This window comes from Hyperolius riggenbachi, chromosome 2 (assembly GCF_040937935.1).
Source record: "Hyperolius riggenbachi isolate aHypRig1 chromosome 2, aHypRig1.pri, whole genome shotgun sequence".
NCBI classification, from domain to species: Eukaryota; Metazoa; Chordata; class Amphibia; order Anura; family Hyperoliidae; genus Hyperolius; species Hyperolius riggenbachi.
In genome coordinates, this window is record NC_090647.1 from 490,686,856 (window position 1) to 490,709,179 (window position 22,324).

Consider the following 22,324-nt stretch of genomic DNA (forward strand, 5'->3'; position numbering starts at 1 on the left):
TGCAGCACCGTAAGCAAGTCGATGGGGTAATGTGCACATTAAATATTTGTTGCATTTCCGGTGCACAGATTTTCCATGTCAACACAGTCTGCTGCACTTACTAAAGTGTGTGTAATGGTGCGGCAGCCATTTTGCCACATCACACCAAGTGTAAAAGTCATGGAGCAGAGTGGTCTGTACATGCAGATAGGCACACAGTATAACAAGTTAGAGCTCTTTGCTGAAAAAAAACATGCAGTGATAACTCATACACCACCCTCAAGCAATGCAGCTTACTCACAACAGAGAGGAACACACAGGATACAGGAAACGCCAATCCCATAAAGATCATCATCACATTTTACACACAAAGACATATTGCGGTTGCTTTACTATACTGCAGATTAGGTAATAAGCCTGTTTATATACTGAAACTAATATAGCTTCAACATACCTGAATGCAACCCCACATTTGAGAACTTTAAATACAGACCTAGCCCCCCCCCCCCCAGGAAAGTTCCAACAAAATAGTCATTAATAACCTAATAAATTGTGATCACTCAGAGGGGTGACACCTGGGAAGAAGCGATCAGCGCTTCGGCTGGTATGGCCGATTAGTGTTGGGGAGTTTGGGGACGTGGGGAAGAGGGCTGACATCATTCTCCTCTCCCTCTCCATGCCCCCCCCCCCTCCTGTGCTCCCTTGCAGAGTACAGCGCAGCGGTGTGGCGTGAAAGTGAATCTCACCTGATCCCAAAGCATCTATGCTCCTCGGCAGCCAGCGGTTCACTCTACTTCCTGTTTCCTGCATGTTGCATAATTATGCACTACATGCAGAGATCAGGCGGGCAGAGAACATCCGGCTACCAAAGAGCATGGATGGGTTCAGGTGAAATTCACTCACAAGCTACACTGCTGCCCCTCAGTCTGCACGAGGACACAGTAAGGGAGCCCATGGAGAAGGTGAGAGGAATGAAGTTGCCCCCCCTCCCCATGGGGTGCCACTTAAAGGAAACCAGAGCCGAGAGAACATAAAAGATTTATACATACCTGGGGCTTCCTCCAGCCTCATCTGCACAGATCGCTCCCTCGCCACCGTCCTCACTCTTCCTCATCTTCTGTACCGGGTCCCGTAACTTCAGCCAGTTGCGTCCAGCCTGATGCAAGAGAAGTGCGCTCTTTACGTATCTCTCCAGCAGCTGCCAGAGAGATATGTAGAGGGTGCACTCTCTTACACAGACTGGCTGCGACTGGAGGAAGTTGCGGGACCCAGTACAGAAGACGGGGAAGACTGAGGACGGTAGCGAGGAAGCGATCTGTGCAGATGGGGCTGGAGGAAACCCCAGGTATGTATAAATCTTTTATGTTCTCTCGGCTCTGATACTCTTTAACCACCGGGTAAAATCTGTGTGGACTGGGGGGGGAGGACTAGTGCCACTAGACCACTGGGGATGTCACTTTGGTGGTGGGGCATGTAAATAATTGGCACTGGATAACCTAGGTACGCCACTGTGAAAGCATCGATCTGGAAAATGAATGTATTCAGGCAATAAAACATATGCATTGCATGTTACAAGGATCCATTTTACTTCCTACTCCTAAAATACAGTTAGGCACTAAAAACTTTCACTTTGACAATAGTTTGTGTCTTTCGCACCTATAAATTAGTGAGTGCTGTCAGGCTGACCTGTGCTATGTGCGCGGATCCCTTCCTCGACACAGTGAACCTTCCGCCTGCTCTCTCCCCCCGGCCGCTGTACAGTATCACACAGCCATTGATCTCCATTAGCTCGGCACTGGCATCTAACAAAGTAATCACCATCATAAATCTTACTGTTCAGCTTGACTTTGGGAAACTTTCGAGCTTCTCACAAGAAAAAAACCAAACGCGATTTAAGTAACGTTTTATCGTTTGTTTGCAACTGCCGGAGCTACTGCTCTTCCCTTTCAGCTCCATCTGAGGCGGCAGAGTATAATTACCAGGCCCACTTGGGGATCTGAAATTGTGTTTATAAAATATAATTATGTGCGATGATGGAGTGGATAGTACAAAAATGGAAAATCAGCCGCTGACTATTTTTACCTTCTGTATTTTTTTTAATTAGTTGAGTTAAAAAGCACTTATTGTAGCAATTGTAATAATGCAAATGCAGAAGGCAAGAAAAGGTAGCTTCTGTAACTGTTATTGTCACGGGGAAATAGTATTTTTTATTTCACTTTTTTTTTTATGTACAATGTTAAAAACATTTTAATTCCATTTTTTTTATAATCAGAAAAATATATTAAAAAAAAATCTTTATTTAGTGTTCCACCGGCTGGTATGTTATTGTCATGATAATATTTTTAATTTAAAATTTATTAAAATATGTTTAATTCCATTGTTTTTATTATAAGGAAAATATTAAAAATGAGAAAAGAAAAATATGTATTTATTTATTTAGCGCACCACCTGTTGGTATGTTACTGTAATGGGTTAGATAGTATTTTTTATTTTACATTTGTTTTATTTATGTACAGTATATTGTTTAGTATTAAATAATTTTTAATTCCATTTGTTATCACCAGGAAAATATTAAACAAGAGGAATAAAAAATAGATATTTATTTCGTGCTCTACCTGTTGGGGTCACTGTCACAGGGGAGATAGTATTTTTTATTTTACATTTGTTTTATTTATACATAATGTTTAGTATTGAAATATTTGTAATTACATAAAATATTAAGCATGAAACATAGTTATTTATTAAAGAGGTTCTGTTGGATTTTTTTTTTCTTTAAACAAAAACTGAAACTTACCTGGGGCTTCCACCGGCCCCCTGCAGCTGTCATGTGCCTGCGCCGTCCTCTACGATCCTCTGTTTCCTGCCGTCACCGTTCAATTATTGAGGTTACACTAGGCCACCGTGCTGCCCAGTATAGTACTGTGCTGTGCATCCCACTCTTCATTGCAGATAAGAAGCTTCATTTCAACAGTAAAAAGTGGTACCCAGAAAAAGGCTGGAGGACCCAGAAGACAAAGGGGCAGATGAAAGACTGGTGCAGTGACTGAAGAATAGATCACAGTGGCTGGAAAGTAGGACGACTCTTCAACATCCTCCCCTGCATAGTACTCTACATAGGTAAGGGGAAATCACTGGAAACCTAATGAGACCAGAGGGCAAAGGTGAAAGACACTCTTCTGAGGACTCAATATTGACTCAAATAGAAGCTGAGATTTGATATGAGTTAACTTTTTTGGTCAAAGTAGATTTGTTTACATTAATTACATACGGTGTTTAGCTCTATGCTACAGGCAACAAAAAAAAACATGAGAAATAGGGGCGTTGCTAGGATCCTAAGAGATCCAGGGCACTTTTGGGCCCTCCAGCCAAAAAAATGGGTGTGGCCATGCACCAGAATGTGGGTGTGGTCATGGGTGGAGCCAACATTACACAAACTTAACAGAAATCTAAGTAGGCCTATCCAGCAAAATTTTGGAAGAAGCCCCCCTCTCCATTAATACAAAATATATATATATATAAAAATGCAGAATATCACATAAATAGACAGTGTCACTTAAACATAACTAGGCAGAGTCTAGGCAGAGTTACCTGGCTTCTGCGCTGGCTGGTCTGGCTTTCTGCTGGGCAGTCTGGCCCGCTGCCAGGTTGTCTGGCAGTCCCCTCATAGCATTCCCTGGAATTTTAGTGGACCCCCTCCCATGCTCCCGCGGGCCTCCCATTGAGGCATCACAACTCCCAGCATGCCCTATGGTGTTGTATCAGAGAAGGAAAAGAAACCTGGAGGAGGAGATGCCTGCAGAATCTGGAGACCAAGTGGCTGGAGGTGAGTACTGGTGCCCGCTGCCAGACTCTGCCTGAGGGACATCCAGGGCATCCCAGTATAGATCCAGGGCACATGCCACTGATCTTTGGGCCAGCAACACCCCTGATGAGAAATCTATAACGTGAATTTCCTTCATTTACATTACTCATATGCAGAATGTACTGTGCACCAGTGACCATGTTCTAGATAAACAGCTGGGATCACTGTACTTACTGCCATCATAGTTGAGTGTAGCAAAATTGGCCTGCTTCTCTGCACAACCGGCACTATTGCACACCCTCATCTGCAGCTCGTACCACGCTGCCTCCTGGAGGTCATACAGTATATACGACTTGGACAGCGAGGTTCTCTGTGCCAGGGTCCACACTGTAGTGCCAAATGGCCGGTACTCCAGGTTAAACGATGTAATTGGACACCCGCCATCATTCCAGCCAATAAGGTTGAGCTGCACTCGAGTACTGTTGACGCTGGCAAACAAGTCTTGCTCCTTTGAGAACTGGGGTTCTGGAAAGAGGTGTAAAAATGTTACATTTAAAAAGACCAAAACATTAACTGGCTCATTTAAAAGAGAATTTCACAAACTATCAAACACATAGTGCTATTGAGTTTTTTCATGATAACATTTTACTAGACACCTGATAGTCTTGCAAGAGTAATGATCCGATAAAGTCAGTCACAAACAAAATTCCATGTGCCCCCTGCTCTGTGTTCATTATGTAGTGTACATGCAGTCTGCATTGCAAACATTCAAATATAATCATAAATATTCCAGCTGTTATGAATCTTATATCAGTCAACCTGGCTCTATTCTGGTACATTGCCCAGGAGAGGGTAGCTATTATCTCCCCTCCCACATTCCTGCTCCTCACTGATTGGCTGAGGGGAGTTCAGTGTGACACAAGGCTAAGAAGAGAAATACACCTGACCCCTCTGCACAAGCTGCTGAAATACGATCTATGTTGTGCTCACATTTACAAATCAAGCTAGATATGACGTTGCAGTTTCTAGGAGAAAAATAAAGAGCAAGGGAGACTTCAGTAAAGAAGGAAAATGCCTGGAACAGTTTTCTCTTTATTTACTATATAAAATTCGCTGAAATCAAAACCTGGGCAGTACAATACATCTGGTATGTAAGTATTAATCTACTTATATGTGTTTTTTTCTGGGATAGTATGGTTGTCCTTAAGGGGAGTCTTTGTGGTTTTTTTTATTTTATTTTAATAAGGTTAATTTTCTTTTTTTTCATTATTGTGTTTATCCCTAAAAAATAAACAGTTTTCTAAATCAGAAACACAAGAAATATTAAAAATTAAGGTTTTAGTTTGTGGTGCTGTCTTTGCACCCCACCCAAAAATGTGTTGTGAGCATCAGAGTGAAATGTTATCCTCGCAGGAAAAAAAAACAAAAAAACTTGAATGTTAAAGAGCCAGATTATCCATACTTAGGCAGCTTCTTAGGTCCCAGGGACCAATGCAGAGTAGGCATGTAGTGATGTCAGAGGAGGGGCAAGCGAAGAATGGGGCAGTCTGAAAGCGGTCACTTGAGTAGGAGTAGGGAGTAGGTTGTTAAAAGTAGCGAAAAAAGGTCAGGCACGTGGAGGAAATCCTTTAGTGAGAGCGGAGAGGGGGTTAAAAATCTTCAAACAATATGAGAGCTCAACTAAATTATGGCAAAAAAGCCAAAAACATTGTGCTTCTGTTTCCTGTGAATGAGGCTGGGTTCACATATGACACAGCGTGAAAGGCTGCGTTTTATGTCACGTTTTATGTTAATCTCTAGTAAGGCTACATCTGGAATATGGAATTCAGTTCTGGGCACCACATTACAGGAAAGATATTGCAGTTTTAGAGCAGGTGCAGAGACGAGCAACAAAATTGATACGTGGGTTGGAGGGTCTCACTTACCAAGAAAGGTTAGATAAACTGGGTTTATTTAGTCTAGAGAAAAGACGCCTTAGAGGGGATCTAATTAACACGTATAAATACATCATAGGGCAATATAATAGCTTGGCGGATGACCTTTTTGTCCCTAGGCCTTCTCAAAGGACTAGAGGACATGCTCAGCGCATGGAGGAAAAACGTTTTAGCCATTTATTTAGGAAAGGGTTCTTTACAGTAAGAGTGATTAAGACGTGGAATGCATTGCCACAGGAAGTTGTTATGGCAAACTCTATGCCTGCATTTAAAGGGGGCTTAGATGCTTTCCTTGCGTTGAAAGACATCCATGGCTACAATTAATAGTTAATGCCTAATGATGTTGATCCAGGGATTTTATCTGATTGCAATCTGCAGTCGGGAAGGATTTTTTTTTCCCTTTTGGGGCTAATTGGACCATGCCTTGTAAGGGTTTTTTCACCTTCCTCTGGATCACCAGGGATATGTGAGGGAGTGGGCTGGTGTTGTACTTTGTTCTCTGGTTGAACTCGATGGACGTATGTCTTTTTTCAACCCAAATAACTATGTACCGTAACTATTATTATTATTATTATACTTATAAAGCGCAAACATATTACGCAGCGCTGGACATTAATTTAGGTTACAGATAATATTTAGGGGTCACATACAGCAACTATGTAACTATCTAATGTTTGTGCATTTTTTTGTGCGTTTGCGATTCGTTTTTCATGCATCTTGGTTTGCATATACATTTTCCATGCATTTTTATATCTCCATTTATGCAAATCACTTGAAAGACAGGAAGCGAAAATACAGCAAACATTTTTTTTTTTTTAGAAAAAACGGACGGAAAACGCATACCATTGCGTTCCCATTGACTGTCATTATGTACGTTTTGGCAATGTTTCTGCATAATATGCAGGAGGCAAAAACGCAGAGTTTTCTGCAACACTAGCGTTTCTGCTATGTGTGCACCCAGCCTCACGGCACTCTCTCAATTCAAGCATTTGTATATTGTATTTGCAAATCAGCTCCATTTTAGCAATAAATGGGATACATTTCCCTGTATACGGTTAAGTTGTTATTTTTACTTTTGGATGTATGCGAAAGTAGTTGAAGATAAATAGGCTGCACTCATCGTCAAATTAGGCTGAAACTGTTTTTATTCCAGCGTTTTGAAGACTCTCAAAAGACAATACAAAGTACAGCCATAGGCCAAGCCTGTCTTTTTTTTTTCTCCTTCATGTAGACGGACACCATAAGCTGATCCTCCTTCCCTTTCCATAGAACAGCACACGCTGCATTGGCTATAGTTGAACAGAGTATCTGTTCTGTGCTCATTTACAAAACAGTCACCAGAAAAATCTGTTAATGATCGTTAAGGGCATCAGTAATTGAATAGTAATTTCTATATTTGTATAGTGCTTTTCTCCTGTCGGACTCAAAGCGCTTGCGGGGCAGCCACCAGAGCGCCCTTAGAGGGCAGTAACAGTGTTGAGGAGTCTTGCCCAATAACTCCTTACTGAATAGGTCCTGGCTTACTAATTAGGAAGAGCCAAGAGTTGAACCCTGGTCTCCTATTTTGGGGCAGAGCTCTCAACCAGCCACTACTAAATGTGTGTACACAGCTTAAAGAGAACCCGAGGTGTGTTTAAAGAATGTTATCTCCATACAGAGGCTGGATCTGCCTATACAGCCCAGCCTCTGTTGCTATCCCAAACCCCAGTAAGGTCCCCCTGCACTCTGCAATCCCTCATAAATCACAGCCATGCTGTGAGACTGTGTTTACATCTGTAGTCAGTCCCAGCTGCTCCCCCGCCTCCTGCATAGCTCCGGTCCCTGCCCCCGTCCCTTCCCTCCAATCAGCAGGGAGGGAAGGGATGCAGGCGGGGACTGGAGTTCTGCAGGAGGCGGGGAGAGCAGCAGACTGACACTATAGAGATAAACACAGCCAGCTCTGACAAGCTGTTTGTCAGCAGCGTGGCTGTAATTTATGAGGGATTGCAGTGTGCAGGGGGACCTTAGGGGGGTTTGGGATAGCAACAGAGGCTGGGCTGTATAGGCAGATCCAGCCTCTGTATGCAGATAATATTCTTCAAACCCACCTCGGGTTCTCTTTAAAGCGGAATGAAACCCAGCATTTCTTCTTTGCTCTAAAAGATTATTTACAGCATATTAAATACTACCACATTTTTTTTTCTAGAACTTTAACTGTTTAACTAGTTAAACACAGGACTTACAAGCTCCATGCAGGGAAAGCTGGACGCATCCGAACTAGTGATTATCTTGTGTTTAACATTATCTTGTGTTTACTTAATTGTATCAAGTGAGGAATGTAGACACTTCTCTGATTGTGCAGGCACTCCCGAACACAGAGAGGTACTCAGAAATCATTCCTGGTACATTACAATAGAAATACAGCAGTTATGAATAAACTGCAATTGCAGCTCTCAGAGCAAAAATATTGTACTTTGGGAACTTGTAATTTCTAAATGAATAATATTACTTATGCATAAAAGCAAACATGATAACTGTATGTGATATAAAAAGTAGGAAAACATGTTTTTTTATTGAATTTTATGTCAGAGTTTTATACCGCTTAAAGGCCAAGACACTAACTTTTGATGGACAGAAAGAAAAGCACATTTAAGTAACCTTGCAAATCAGATTATAAATAAAGGGAAATGTATTGGGGATAGTTTTCTGTATAGCTCTGTGGAATTAATCTTTAATGTACCGATCAGAGTATAGCTGCATTACTGCAGAGTCCGGACCTGTAAAAGTTACAGAAAAAGTCTCTCCCTTCTAATAAAAGTGATTATCTCCCCTCGCTAGCTTAATATTCCTGGTTAATGGGCCATGTGGTGTTAACAGGCAGGTGTCTAATATTTATAGCAGCGGCTGGTGATGTAAAGAAATAGCTGTCACGCTTCATTACTCCGCGGATGATTGTTAGATGGAGTTACGCGAAGACTGCCGCTGTCATTATCCCGGGTCTCGCTACCGCCAGCCTTCCATCAAGTCACAGGCAGAGAAAGAAACTTTCACCAACTGTTAAATAACAATTATTAAGATAATTAAGGCTGTGTTACTGAACCATAAGATTCGGGGAAAAGGAGAAAAAAATTGCTTAGACTTGGGAAACTGCTGCATCACTTTTCTGTGTTAAATGGGAGATGCGGGCAAAATGTGAAAAAAGTATGTGTGCAAAGCAAAATGAAGATATTGTTGTATGTTAGCTTGTCTATTATCGTTTTCCTGCAGAAAATGTTGAAGAAAAAACAATATGGCTGCAATTTTTGTATTGAGATGAAGAGGAGTTCGGTACTATGATTGCACTCCCTGTATTAAAGAGGAGTTCAGGACTATGATGGCACTTCCTGTATTGGGATGAAGAGGAGTTCGGCACTATGATTGCACTTCCTGTATCGGGATGAAGAGGAGTTTGGTACTATGATTGCACTTCCCGTATTGGCAAGAAGAGGAGTTCGGTACTATGATGGCACTTCCTGTATTGGGATGAAGAGGAGTTTGGTACTATGATTGCACTTCATGTATTGGGATGAAGAGGAGTTCTGTACTATGATGGCACTTCCTGTATTGGGATGAAGAGGAGTTCGGTAATATGATGGCACTTCCTGTATTGGGATGAAGAGGAGTTCGGTACTATAATGGCACTTCCTGTATTGGGATGAAGAGGAGTTCGGTACCATAATGGCACTTCCTGTATTGGGGTGAACAGGAGTTGGTTATGATGGAACTTCCTGAATTGGGATGATAACAGGCATGCATTAGTTACTATAATGGTACTTCCTGTTTTGAGATGACAAAAGGAGTTAGTTACTGTAATTCTGCTACTTCCATTTACCAGCATAACTACAAAACACATAGTTCCCAACTAGTCCCTCTTTTGAGAACCCTGTCCCTCTCTCCCTCTTTCTTCCTCATTTGTCCCTCCTTCAGGACTGATGTACAGGTTTATGTAAATATATATAATTTTCTCCTAAAAATGTGTTTAAATTACTTCAAACTTCATTCCCATCCTTTAAATCGATATATTTCTTATGTTCAACTAATAAGGACCCATGTGATTTGAATTATAAAACAACATTCTTCTTATGAAATCTTTATGGTATGCGTGACTAGGGGTGGGGTGTGCCATGGGCGTGAGTAGGTTTGGGGAAGGGGTGTGGCTTAAGTATCCCTCTCTTATCTCAAAAGGTTGGGAGGTATGAAAATGACATGCAGCCAACTTTTGTATTGTCAAAGTGGTATTAGCAGCTACTACTAGGTATCATGTGAATTGTAGTCATGTCTTTTTCTGTGACCATTACGATTGGCTCACAGTGGTCACAGGGTCCAGGGGCATAACAATTGGGCATGCAGCCCCTGCACCTGCAAGGGGGGGGGAGGTTGCTCAGGGCCGTTTCGGGGGGGCAGGAGGGGGTCGCAGCATGAGGGGAGAGCATTGCACATCGGAGGGGGGGGAACAGTCCCACCCTCACCTCGGGCTCTCCCGTCAGCATGCTCCCTTCCTGCTGCATAAATCATCAGTGGCAGCGGCGGCGGCAGACACATACCTCCATCCACCGCCGGAGGTCTCTGATCTCTAAGTGCTTCACATTACTTTCTGTTTAAACAATGCTCTCCCCTCAAGCTGCGACCCCCTTCTGCCCCCCCAAAATGACCCTGAGCAGGCACCCGGGGGGGCATCTGAATCTAGCTGTGTCCAGCAAACGTTAAGGTATACAATTGTATCTACAACGCTTAACAGGACTTTCATAGAACTCCACAATGTTATTTTAATTTTTAAGGTTAAAGTTGTACTGCCTCATGTGAATGATCACAGTTTTAATGTTTCTGCAGCTTCCATATAGACAAATCTTGAACTAGTGAACTTTTTAACTGGCACTGTACTAAAAAGTGTTTCTCAGCTATGCAGGCGTTTTATAACCTATAGTTAGTTATCATTGAGAGTTACAGTCCGAGGGCAGAGAAGCTGTAACGTAAAGCCCTTGAGTCTTAACCTCTAGAGTGGGAAAAAAATGAAAAAGGAACTCAGCCTAGTTCTAAATAGAGTTGGAACTGTGCATACTCAGGTTTATCTCATCATGGGCCATATGCAATTCATTTTTCACCTGAGTTTTCTCCTAGGTGATATATTCACAACATGTTAATAAAATAACTTTTAAATCACCAGCAAGCAAATACTCAAAATAATTTTGACAATACTTTTTCACCTACTTTTTGGTACTTTTTCCATTGCTAAAAAGTTATTTTAAATCGAAGATTAAAAATGATCTCCTAGGAGAAAACTCAGGAGAAAAAGTGAATTGCATATGGCTCCATGGGCCATATGCAATTCAGTTTTTTACCTGAATTTTCTCCTAGGTGATATTTTGAAACTTGTCAATAAAATGCATTTTAAACCCCCAGCAAGCAAAAAAATACTCAAAATAATTTTGATAGTACCTTTTCTCCTACTTTTTGGTACTTTTTCCTTTGCAAATTGCTGAAAACATATTTTAAATTGAAGATGAAAAATTATCTCCTAGGAGAAAAGTCAGGTGAAAAAGTGAATTGCATATGGGCCAATGTCACTTTATGTTCTGTTTAAAATGACCAATTAAGCAATAAATCTGTATTACTTGTTTTAGGCCATTTCTAAAAAAAAAAAAAAAGGCCTGTTAACCCCAAAATGTACAGAATGGGCTGTTAAACTGTGTAAACACTTATTGTTACTCGAATCAATCAGAGATCATTTTAGATGAATGATAGCTATATTGAATGAAATTGGAATGTCTCATGACCCTTTCAGCAAACCTCACTAGCATATGATATGGCACAGACTAGGCCTGCAAACTCTTGCTGCCTACTAGACAAATTTTAATAAATCAGGCCAAGTTTTTAGAATCCCTTAAAGAGGAACTGTAGTGAAAATAACATAATGAATAAAATTGCTTCTATTTTACAGTATTAATTTATAGATTATTTAGTCAGTGTTTGCACATTGTAAAATCTTCCCTCTCCGATTCATATTCTGAAATTTATCTCTGGTGGTGATAACTTTAGTTCTGCCAGGTGTACGGAATGTTCGTTTCTGAGAGTTCTATGCTCAGAGGGAGATGCTGCTCGTTTGGCAGTGGGGAAAAGCCAATATTCCCCACAATGCAATGAGGTTCACAGACAGGAAACTGTCAGGACCATGGCATCACACTGTGGGTGGGGTTTCACCACAATATCAGCCATACAGACATCCCTGATGATCTATTCGAGAAAAGGTAAAGATTTCTCATGGGAGAGGGGGTATCAGCTACTGATTGGAATGAAGATCAATCCTTGGTTAAAGCTCCTCTTTAAGATCTTCATTCTTGGAGAACCTTAGATAATCAGAGCAATAATTCTGTAGAGAAGCAGTGAAGTTAGCTTAGCATTGCACCAGGAAGCTATACAGCAGACATCACCGTTCCCCAGGCACCTATGAGGACACATCTATGCAGTGCAACAACTGGAGCTAGAAGAGTTAAGCATGCAGCCTGTCGGTGGCACTGATCCGTCTCTTGTACAAAGCACCAATCCCAATAAACTCGCCAAGACGTCAGAGTGGATTTATTGACAGTGAAGGTGCCTGACCCGCGGAGATGTATGCAGGCTTATACTCAATGTGCATAAATATTTATGAGCATGGAAATGCATTTTATACTGAAAATAAGATACAGTTGTGAGCTATAAGCAGCACACAAAGAAGAAGGATCAATCTGCCACGTCTGCTGTGCTGTGAGTCTGCAATTAAGATTCTATCTCACTGCACCATCTATTACACACATTACCTGAACACAGTGCACACAATTCAAGAGCACCTGTCACTATATCAGTGACATTGTTGCTAAATAGCAGGAAGCAGAATGTGGATGGTATAAGGAGAATGAGTAATAATACAATACTATTTTGTGAAAAGATCACAACGCATTGCTAAAGAATGGAACAACATCAGGCCCAATTTAATATGGTTCTCTAGGGCAGGGTTTCTCAACATTTTATTGGTATGTACCCCTTTTAAACCCTGTACTCATCAAGTCCCCCCCCCCCCCCCCCAACATAGTAAACAATCATAAGTGCCCCTTGACAAATATATATTTAATCGCAGTACATGATTGGTTCTAAACATCTTCCAAGCATTTACTATTGCTTTTAATCAGCTAAAATACTAATTTGGTGTTGTTTAAATAAGATTTATCCTTTTCTAAAATTCTAAATTTGTTATTCTTGGATAAGTATATGAACCCCGAGTACCGAGAACCATCAGAAGTACCCCCTGGGGTAAGCGTACCACACGTTGAAGACCTAGGCTCTAGGGTGTAAGACCATTGGAAAATAGACTAAACATTTTATTAAGGACACTATACTAATTACCTACTAATTACTTCACCTACAGCAGCCCTATATCTTCATGGCCTGGATTCCAAAAGAGGTTCAGAAAACTCCTTTGAGATTAGGTTCCATGGTGACATGGTGGCATCATACAATTTGTTTAGATTTGCTGAACACGCATACAGCGATCTTACCAAACCACCACCATCCTAGACAGTTCAAGCTCAATGGATTTATGGCTTTGAATGCAAACTCTTGACTCCACCATATTTGTGGCTCAGAAGAAACTAAAACAAGATAATTGCATGAAGAAGCAAGTACACCAAATTCAACCGGGCGTTCCATCGTGTTCGCCGCTCATCCTGATATTGCACGCCATTACCACCGTGCACCCAATCGAGCAAGTCGGCCCTACATCTTACAGCATGTCCGAATCATTAATGCAGGGGTGTTGAGGTGTTGCTGCTGTCAGTTCTTATCTGCATGGGGCAACACATTCAAGTGTGTACTAGCCATTGTTTCTCTGTTTACCTGTGCAGAAAGCAAGGGGAGGGGAAAAAGGGCCCCATCCAAAGTTTAGCAGGGGGGCCCAGTGATTTCTAGTTACGCCCCTGGTCGCACTGTCAATTGGGCATGCACTTTGCGACACTAATTTTTATTTGATCCGATTATAATAATCGAATTGGATGGTCATTTGGACGCTAAGTCATGTCTACCTTTAGTAACTTCTGGTATTGACGGCACTTTGGACCCTGATCTGACATATAGTTTGTTAGGAGGAAGGAGTGCTGAGTCAGATCAGTGGGCAGAGTAAGCTGGCATATACTGTAAATAAAAACTGAGAGAAAAGCAGGAATGTACAGACACTGCTAAGAACTGATACGGCATCTTCATCTTTTCTCCAGGCGTTGGTGATGGAGCAGGACAAGGCATATTTTGCCTCAAATGCAAAGAATGCTTCTCTTGCTTATAGGTGTCTGTGGGGGGTAATAATATTGTTTGTCCCCAACACTAGCAAAGCTTCAGAAGCAGCACATTCACACTTTCAGCACTATGATATTACTGGGAATAATAATAATAACTGCACACTGGTTATCTTTCCTGTGTTGTCTTGTGTATGCTGATGTAGGTTCTTTCTTTTTTCCATTTCTGTGATGTTTCCCCTGCGTATCAGCCATGTTCACATTTACTGCATTGTATGACGAGCCGCTCTATAATAATGTACGTCAGAGGAAAATTAAAGGACCACTATCCCAACATAGTTTTAAAATTTAAAATACACCTGCTTAAGAAGTACATTTCACTCTAAGTTAAATGCACTATAAATTACATTTCTCCTACATTGCTGTTGCTTACAGTAAACATTTGACAGGCTTTAGATTAGTCCATGTCTTCATGGGGGGTTCTCAGTATTTCCCTTATACTTTACAAAAGCACTCCCTGGAAAGGATCAATACAAAGATGCCAGCCGCCCTACTCGCTCGCACACTATTTTGGCCAATTAACTTACCTGTATGTTTTTGGGATGTGGGAGGAAACCGGAGTGCCCAGAGGAAACACATACAGACACAGAGAGAACATACAAACTCTGTGCAGATGTTGACCTGGCTGGGATCCGAACTGGGGACCCATCACTGCAAGGTGACAGTGCTATCCACCTGAGCCAGTTCCTCCAGCACCCAAGGCTGACACACCAAAGTGCGCCCCTCCATCCTTCCCACCCCAGCCGTCAGACACTGATTGGACTAAGAGGCGTCCCAAGGCCCCCAATACCTTAATTTCTAATTATCTGGCTTGCAGTCACTATCATGTATCCCCTTTTCTCATTTCTGTTTGCTTCAAACACAATAGGGGAATGATAGCTGAGTGTGTTGTGCGCCCTCCTGCTACACTGCGCCCTACGGCTGAAGCCTCTCTCGCCTCTGCCTCAGCCCTGCTATCTACTACACCACTGTCCTGCCCTAATTAATATAATAATATAATACAGAATGTAAGAGAATGTACTGTATAAACCTGATATTGAGAAATGACCACAGTCAGCTATGGCTATAGTCATACTACTGATTGCTATAGTTTCCATTCTGAAAAGCAAGCATCAGCCCACACATCGGTTCCGTCTGTCAGCTGAATTGCAGGCCAAGTTCTGTGTTCTCATTTCATAGTGCTGCCTTCAATGGCCCTCCTGAGGTCGTGCTGAACGTGATGCACCTCTGTGGTTTAAGGTAAATGAATCCTTTAGGTGCCACATTCACGGCTCCATATGCTGCAAGGAGAGGCCTAGCTCTACAATTTAAACACAAGAAATCGGATTTGGAGCCGTTTGCTATGGCCTTCTGCTCTTTCTACCTGCCTCTTTGCCTTTTTAATTAATTTGCTAATTAAAAGCTCTTTGAGGAGCAGTCTGAGGAAACATTTATCCCTATCAGTGCCTTGTTGTTCCTACAATAAAGACAAGTTAATATATTCAGAGGCTGCCATTATGTTAATAGGTATCATCACAGCCTTGTGTGAGGCTGGCGTCTCCAAGGACAGGCAGCTGGTAAGGTTTGTAACAGTAAAATTAGGGTCGATGTTGTGGTGACATGACTGTGAGCAGAATCCAGCATCCCAAACAGGTTTACCCAGTAAAGCAGTTTACAAGTTAATAAGGATACATAATGGGTCAGATTTATCAAAACTATTGAAGAGAATTACAGGAAATCTGGTGCAAAACAGGTTTGGAGCAATTGCTCCGATTGAAGGATTACATAAAGAGAAACCGTGACTAAGAATTGAATTTCATCTCAGTAAGTAGCTGATACCCCCTTTCCCATGAGAAATCTTTTCCTTTTTACAAACGGATCATCAGGGGGCTCTGTATGGCTGATATTGCGGTGAGACCCCTCCCTCAGTGTGATGTCAGGACCATGGTCCTGACAGTTTCCTATTTGAGCGCCTCATTGCATTGTGGGAAATAACAGCTGTTTACAGCTGGGTCGAACTGCCAAAAAAGCAAGCAGCATCTCCTTCCACTGACATCATCTGCCAGCAGTAAAAATGTCACCATGTGGTAAATGTCAGAATGTAAATCAGGGAAGGTAAAGATTTTACCATCGGCAAACACTGATTAAATCATTTATACATAATTATTGTAACAATGAAGCACTTTTTTTATTACATTATTGTCACTGGAGTTCCTCTTTAAATATTTAAGGGCTCGTTTCCACTATTGCGGTGCGGAATCGCCTGAATTCCACCGCTGATGAAATCGCATGCGGATGCGATTCCGCATGCATTTTTTGCCGCGAATTCGCATATGTGAGGGTATATGCGATTTTAACCATGTCACTGCCTGTGTGAATTTACATTGGTACCTATGCGAATTCGCATGCGAATTCACGGCAAAAAATGCATGGGTAAAACGCATGCGATTTCCCTATTAAATACATTGTGTGCGATTCGCCTGCATTCCACACGCAGGCGAATTCTGCAGGGTGTTCCGTGCAGATTTTCTCCGCACAATATAACGCTCCTGCAGACGCATAAGTGGAAACAGGCCAATTCACTTATATTGTCTATGCGAATCCGCATACGCAAGACACATGCGGATTCGCGATAGTGGAAACGGGGCCTAAATACTGGCTCTACTTACATAACAGATGTATTGCACTTTCCATGTTTTGATTTCAGTGAAATTTTTATAGTAAAATTAAGAGAAGTCTGTTCATGGCAGGGGCAGTTCTGCACTACCACCGGCGGTAGTGCAGAATGTATATACGGGAACTAAAGTGCCTGGAACCAAAAGGAGGAGAGTCTGTGCATACTGCCTTTATTCCTCCCCGCTGTGCTCTGTAATAGTGCGGGAAGGAGAGAAAATGCCGAGGGGGATCACGAGATACCATAGGGGAGTAAGGGAGGAAATTACATTAGGATTGGCTTCATCCTGTGGGAGCCTGCAGGGAGGAGGACCAGAAGAAGAAAGAAAAACCTCCTGGCATGCACTGTAACTTCTCTTTTGCGGCAGGTGTACAAAGTTAGAGGCGAGCTAGAGGACATCGGGATTGATAATTATCCAGAATAAAAATGTAAGATTGATTACGAACTTTTGCATTGCAAGTTTAGCATCTTTTTTTAGTTATGTAATAAATGGAAATAGAGAATTGATTTTGGATTTAATGCCTATCAGTTACTCTTTAAAGGGGCTTGTAACATCAAAAAATTAAAAATAGCTTAAAAGTAGTTAGTGCCCCAAACATATACGTATCATCTTTTTTTTTTTTTTTTTTTTTTTTTTTTTTTTTTTAAATAGGTCCCTATATTTCCCGATTTTCTTTTTACTTGGTTTGCATGCCTTTGCAAAACTGTGGAGTGACAGCAGGATTTCATTTTTTTTTCAGCTACAATGTCAAGCTTATCTCAAAATGCAAACACCAGAAACTTCCCATTACTGATAAGATAAGGACACTATGACCAGAAGGTAAATTGAAACCCTCCACCTTTGAAGAGTTCCTCTGAGAGGGACAGTAACTGAGCTGGGTTAAAAAAAAGAAGAGAAAGGGGCAGAAGTGATGTAACTTTTGGCATCACAGAGAAACAGTAAAAATGAAAATATTTTCTTTTTTCATATCACAATTGTCTTAAAGGGAAGGTTCAGGGAGGGGAGTGAAAAAATAAAAATCAATTTTCACTTACCTGGGGCTTCCTCCAGCCCGTGGCAGGCAGGAGGTGCCCTCGGCGCCGCTCCGCAGGCTCCCGGTGGTCTCCGGCGGCCGACCCGACCTGGCCAGGCCAGGCTCTTCTGCGCTCCAAGGCCCGGCACTTCTGCGTCCCACGCAGCCGCGCTGACGTCATCGGACGTCCGCCGGGCTCTACTGCGCAGGCGCAGAACTACTGCGCAGTAGAGCCCGGCGGATGTCCGATGACGTCAGCGCGGCTGCGTGGGACGCAGAAGTTCCGGGCCTTGGAGCGCAGAAGAGCCCGACCTGGCAGCCGGCCTGGCCAGGTCGGGTTGGCCGCCGGAGACCACCGGGAGCCTGCAGAGCGGCGCCGAGGGCACCTCCTGCCTGCCACGGGCTGGAGGAAGCCCCAGGTAAGTGGAAATTGATTTTTATTTTTTCACTCCCCTCCCTGAACCTTCCCTTTAAATCTGTCAGTAAACACTAAAAATAATAAGATAAATAAGCTAAATAATTTCTTACTGCATGATTTGTTTAAAAGTTTTTTTAAGTTACTATGGAATTTCGTCCCACTTTAAGAGGGCCATAAATCACTCGATATATGGGCAGATCGACCATGAGAACGATCTTCCTCCGATCAGAGAGGGAACTGTGTCCTGCCCCAACAGACTGACTTCTGAGAGATTTCAACATCAGAAATCCATCAGATATTGGCCTAGCGCCACTGCCTCCTGGACAACCCCCCCTGTATAAAAACTTCTCCCTAGTGAAATGCTCCCAAAACTCTCACTTGTCTGCCGGCACGATTCCTGGCCTGATTATTATAATCGAATTGGATGAAAATTGTTGCCGCCAAGTGCATGCCCAACCGACAAAGCGACCAATTTTAAGACAGAAATTGGTTGCTTTGTCTTTCGCGCATGCTGCAAGATGTCGGGCCAAAGTTGCTTGGTGGGGTGCGCGGCGGCGATTTCCAGAGCAAGCGACGAGACGACGAAACCCCTGCTGCAATGTATAAATGTGCCCAACCCCCCCCCCCCCCCGTGTGCATTTATACGTTACCTGTCCTGTTGCAGCCTCTGCACGGTGCCCCATAAACTCCAGGCGGCTATCCATACATGACACTGGTGCCTAGCGTCTGACATCAGACGTTATGCGCTGACGTCAGACGCTATGCGCCAGTAGCATGTATGGAAAACCGCCCAGAGGTTATCGGACACCACACGGAGGCTGCAACAGGTAGCGTATAAATGTACACACTGGGGGCACATTTATACATTCGGGGGCAGCGGCGGTGCGGACGAGGCGGGCTCAGATGATTCCCTGAAGATTTCATGCTCAAATAGGACAGGAATCGGCCTGTAGTATATGGGCAGAATCGACAAGAGAAATTTAAATAAGATAAATTTGTCTCTGTCGATTCTGCCCATAATCATCAGGTGTATGGCCATCATTCATCTTAACTGCAGGGCCGGTGCATCCATAGGGTCAAACTGGGCAATTACTTCCGACTTCCGAAGCAAAATAAGTAATGTATTTTTTACTCACCTGGGGCTTCTTCCAGCCCGTCGCAGCCGTCTCAGTCCCTTGCCGCAACCCTCCTCTGTGTCCCCACCGGCCGGTATGATCGTGACCCGCCGGTGGGGTAGGTTTATCTACACCTGCACGGGCAATCGTGCACACACGTCTATGTCATCTGGTGCATATTGCACCTACGCAGTAGTTTTGGCGCTGGCGAGTCGCGATCATTACGGCCGGCGGAGACACTGAGGAGGACCGGGGCAGCTGCGAGGGACTGAGACCGCTGCGAGCGGCTGGAAGAAGCCCCGGGTGAATAAAAAATACATTACTTTTTTTAGCCTCGGATGCCCTTTAAGGGTCCTACAAGTCAAGGACTGTAGAGGTCACAAGTTTACTGTCATCACACTTTGAGAAAGTCACATAAAACCGGACCTGCATATTTTCACTGACAAGGTCACTTATGATGGTGAGGAAACTTCTTCTGGAACACAAGAGTATGTTTAAAAGTGATGGCCATGTCTAGGAGAACTCATGGAGAAGCATGTGATTTGTTTGATCAGCTGATAGATTTGCAAAGCTCTGATTTGCTGTGATGACATCCTGCTTTAGAACATGATCATGACCAGCAAATCAGAGACCATCTATCACCTGACCAAACTGATCACATGCTTCTCCATAAGTTCTCTTATGCAAGGTACACACGATGCGTTTTTTCAGTCGATTTTCCGTTAGATTTCCGGCTCGATTCTCTTATCTTTTCTTATCAATTTCCATTCACTATGAGAAATTGAGGGGTAAAGCGATCGAAAGTAATATCGGACATGTCGGAAATGACCTATCGAATGCATCTATTGACCACAAAAACCTACCGTGTGTACCTAGCATTAGACCATCACTACTGATAAGCAGACAGGAGTCTCCTATTGCTGGAACACAAAGTTTAGAGGCATTTAAAAACAAAAACAGTTTAAAAAATAAAATCAAATAACTGGATAGATAATAATTACTTCCTGCTTTGGATGGGCAGGACAAGACTCCAGTACCTTTCCCAAGGGTTTTAGCCTCTATGATCTCACTGATGCGGCCGGGTCCCACTCCATTCTGGGCTGTGAGGGTGAATTTGTACCAAGTGCCACATTTCAAGTTTTCCAGACGGTAGGCGCGCTCGCTGGGGCTGATGGGAATACTGCCCCACTGTTCACTGTTATCCTCTGAGTACTGAAGTATATACCCTGCAGGAAAAACAAAGAAAAAGCAGTTGTTATCTTACCTTCTTGAGGACTACAGCAAGTTTCAGCATTGCATCACATTTACAATGACAACATTCTTTAACTGTTTAAAGGATACATGAGGTGACATGTCACATACTGAGATAGACATGTGTATGTACAGCGCCAAGCACACAAATAACTATGCTGTGTTCCTTTTTTTCCTTTCTCTGCCAGAAAGAGTTATCAGGTATCAAGTTACAGTATCTGCCCGGGTGGGGACTGGGTCAAGCTATAGTGTAAGCCTCAATGATAAGGAATTACAACCATAAAACACTTTCCTAGCAAAAATGGCTTCTGAGAGCACAAAAGAGATAAAAAGGCCAACAGTTCATAAGAGTTTAGCTCTGGAATACTTCAATGAATGTGTCATTGAGCAGAGAAAATTAAACAGTGAAAACTTAAAAACTAGAAAACTTTGGAATATTTCAAAGTAATTTTAAGGAGAATGAGGATAGATGCAATTATTTATTTCATCACTTTATGTGTATCTCATGTTTCCTAAGAGGAGCTGTTAACCATACTATGCCAGGAAAAAAACCACATCTAAAAGTAGAAAACTACTTGCTCTATTTACATAACATACTGTATACACTCGCATATAAGCCTAATTTTTCAGCACAAAAAATGTGCTGAAAAGTTACCCCCTCGGATTATATGCGAGTCAGTGGAGTAGCACAGATGTAGGGCATGCTTTGTTACTGGCAGAGGAGCGTAAGGATTTGTACTAGTGATCCTGCTTTTGCCAGGTGGCTCCTTGCTGTGTCAATGGCCCCCATACCCTACAACATGGTGTGCAGAGTGCACTGTTTAAGATTACCTGTGTCCCCTGGCTTGTGGAGTGGAGAGTGCAAGCAATGTGTCAGTGGTGCAATGATCAGGGATTCTTACTGTGTGGCATTTGCTGTCTCATATCTATGACCCCATCTATTTGCGGCTTGAGACACAACTATCATCCTTGTGGCACATCTGGCTATGGGGAGGGGTGCTGACTTGTACTGGGGGCACATCTGGCTACTGTAGAGAGGGCTATACTGGGGAGGGCGCTTATATGCAAGTCAATCACTGGTTTTCCTGTTTTTTAAGGGAAAAGTGGGTACCTCGGCTTATACGATGGTCGGCTTATATGCGAGTATATACAGGTATGTATTGCACTGTCAACGTTTTGATTTCAGTGAATGATAACTAGTATACAAAGATAATTCTGTTCTTAGCAGCGGCCATCTTGGCTCTAACAAGCTGAAGCCAATCCTGATGTAATTTCCTCCCTCACTTCCCACATTCTCTCCCCCCCCCCCCCCCCCCGGCAGCATTACAGAGAGGGAGGAATAAGGGCAGCGAGCACAGACTCACCTCCTTATGGTTCCAGGCAATGGGAGTTCCCGTCTATACTCTCTGCACTACCACCGGCACTTCCGCATACCCGAGACAGGAAGTGACCACAAGGGCGCATCACTTCCTGTTTGGACAGATGCCAGACAGGGAACACAGCGATCTAATTCAGTGTTCCCTGAAGGCCTGTTTTTGGTGGTGCGATGCGCAACGCTAATGCCAATTTGTGGTATGAAACCAGCCTTAGTGTATGAAACCAGAGGCTCCCGACTCCAGGTACACAAACATTGCTCCGACTCCACTGCCCCTGTATATCCCTATCTAACAGTAACAGGCTATTGAACGCTAGCCTGACCACATAGAAAGCAATACTCTGTTGCAAAACAGTCTAATCTCCTGACATTGTGGTCTCCTTCCACAAGAAAAAGTCTTATGAGGTCAATAAAATGTCATTTCCCACAACCAAAGCTTTACTTCAGT

At 42.8% G+C, this 22,324-nt stretch overlaps 1 protein-coding gene across 7 annotated transcripts in view; it reads right to left on the reverse strand.

Annotated features, from left to right (window-relative positions):
* Positions 1-22,324, reverse strand: part of DSCAM (DS cell adhesion molecule) — a 635,668-nt gene that overhangs the window by 174,858 nt on the left and 438,486 nt on the right. For 5 of the 7 annotated variants that reach the window (XM_068270402.1, XM_068270400.1, XM_068270397.1 and 2 more), the window contains 2 exons: positions 20,252-20,476; positions 4,016-4,306 (listed from right to left, as the gene is read on the reverse strand). In XM_068270402.1, coding sequence (XP_068126503.1) covers positions 4,016-4,306; positions 20,252-20,476 — 516 coding nt within the window. The remainder of the gene's footprint in view (positions 1-4,015; positions 4,307-20,251; positions 20,477-22,324) is intronic. The other 2 variants (XM_068270401.1, XM_068270399.1) reach the window with 1 other exon arrangement.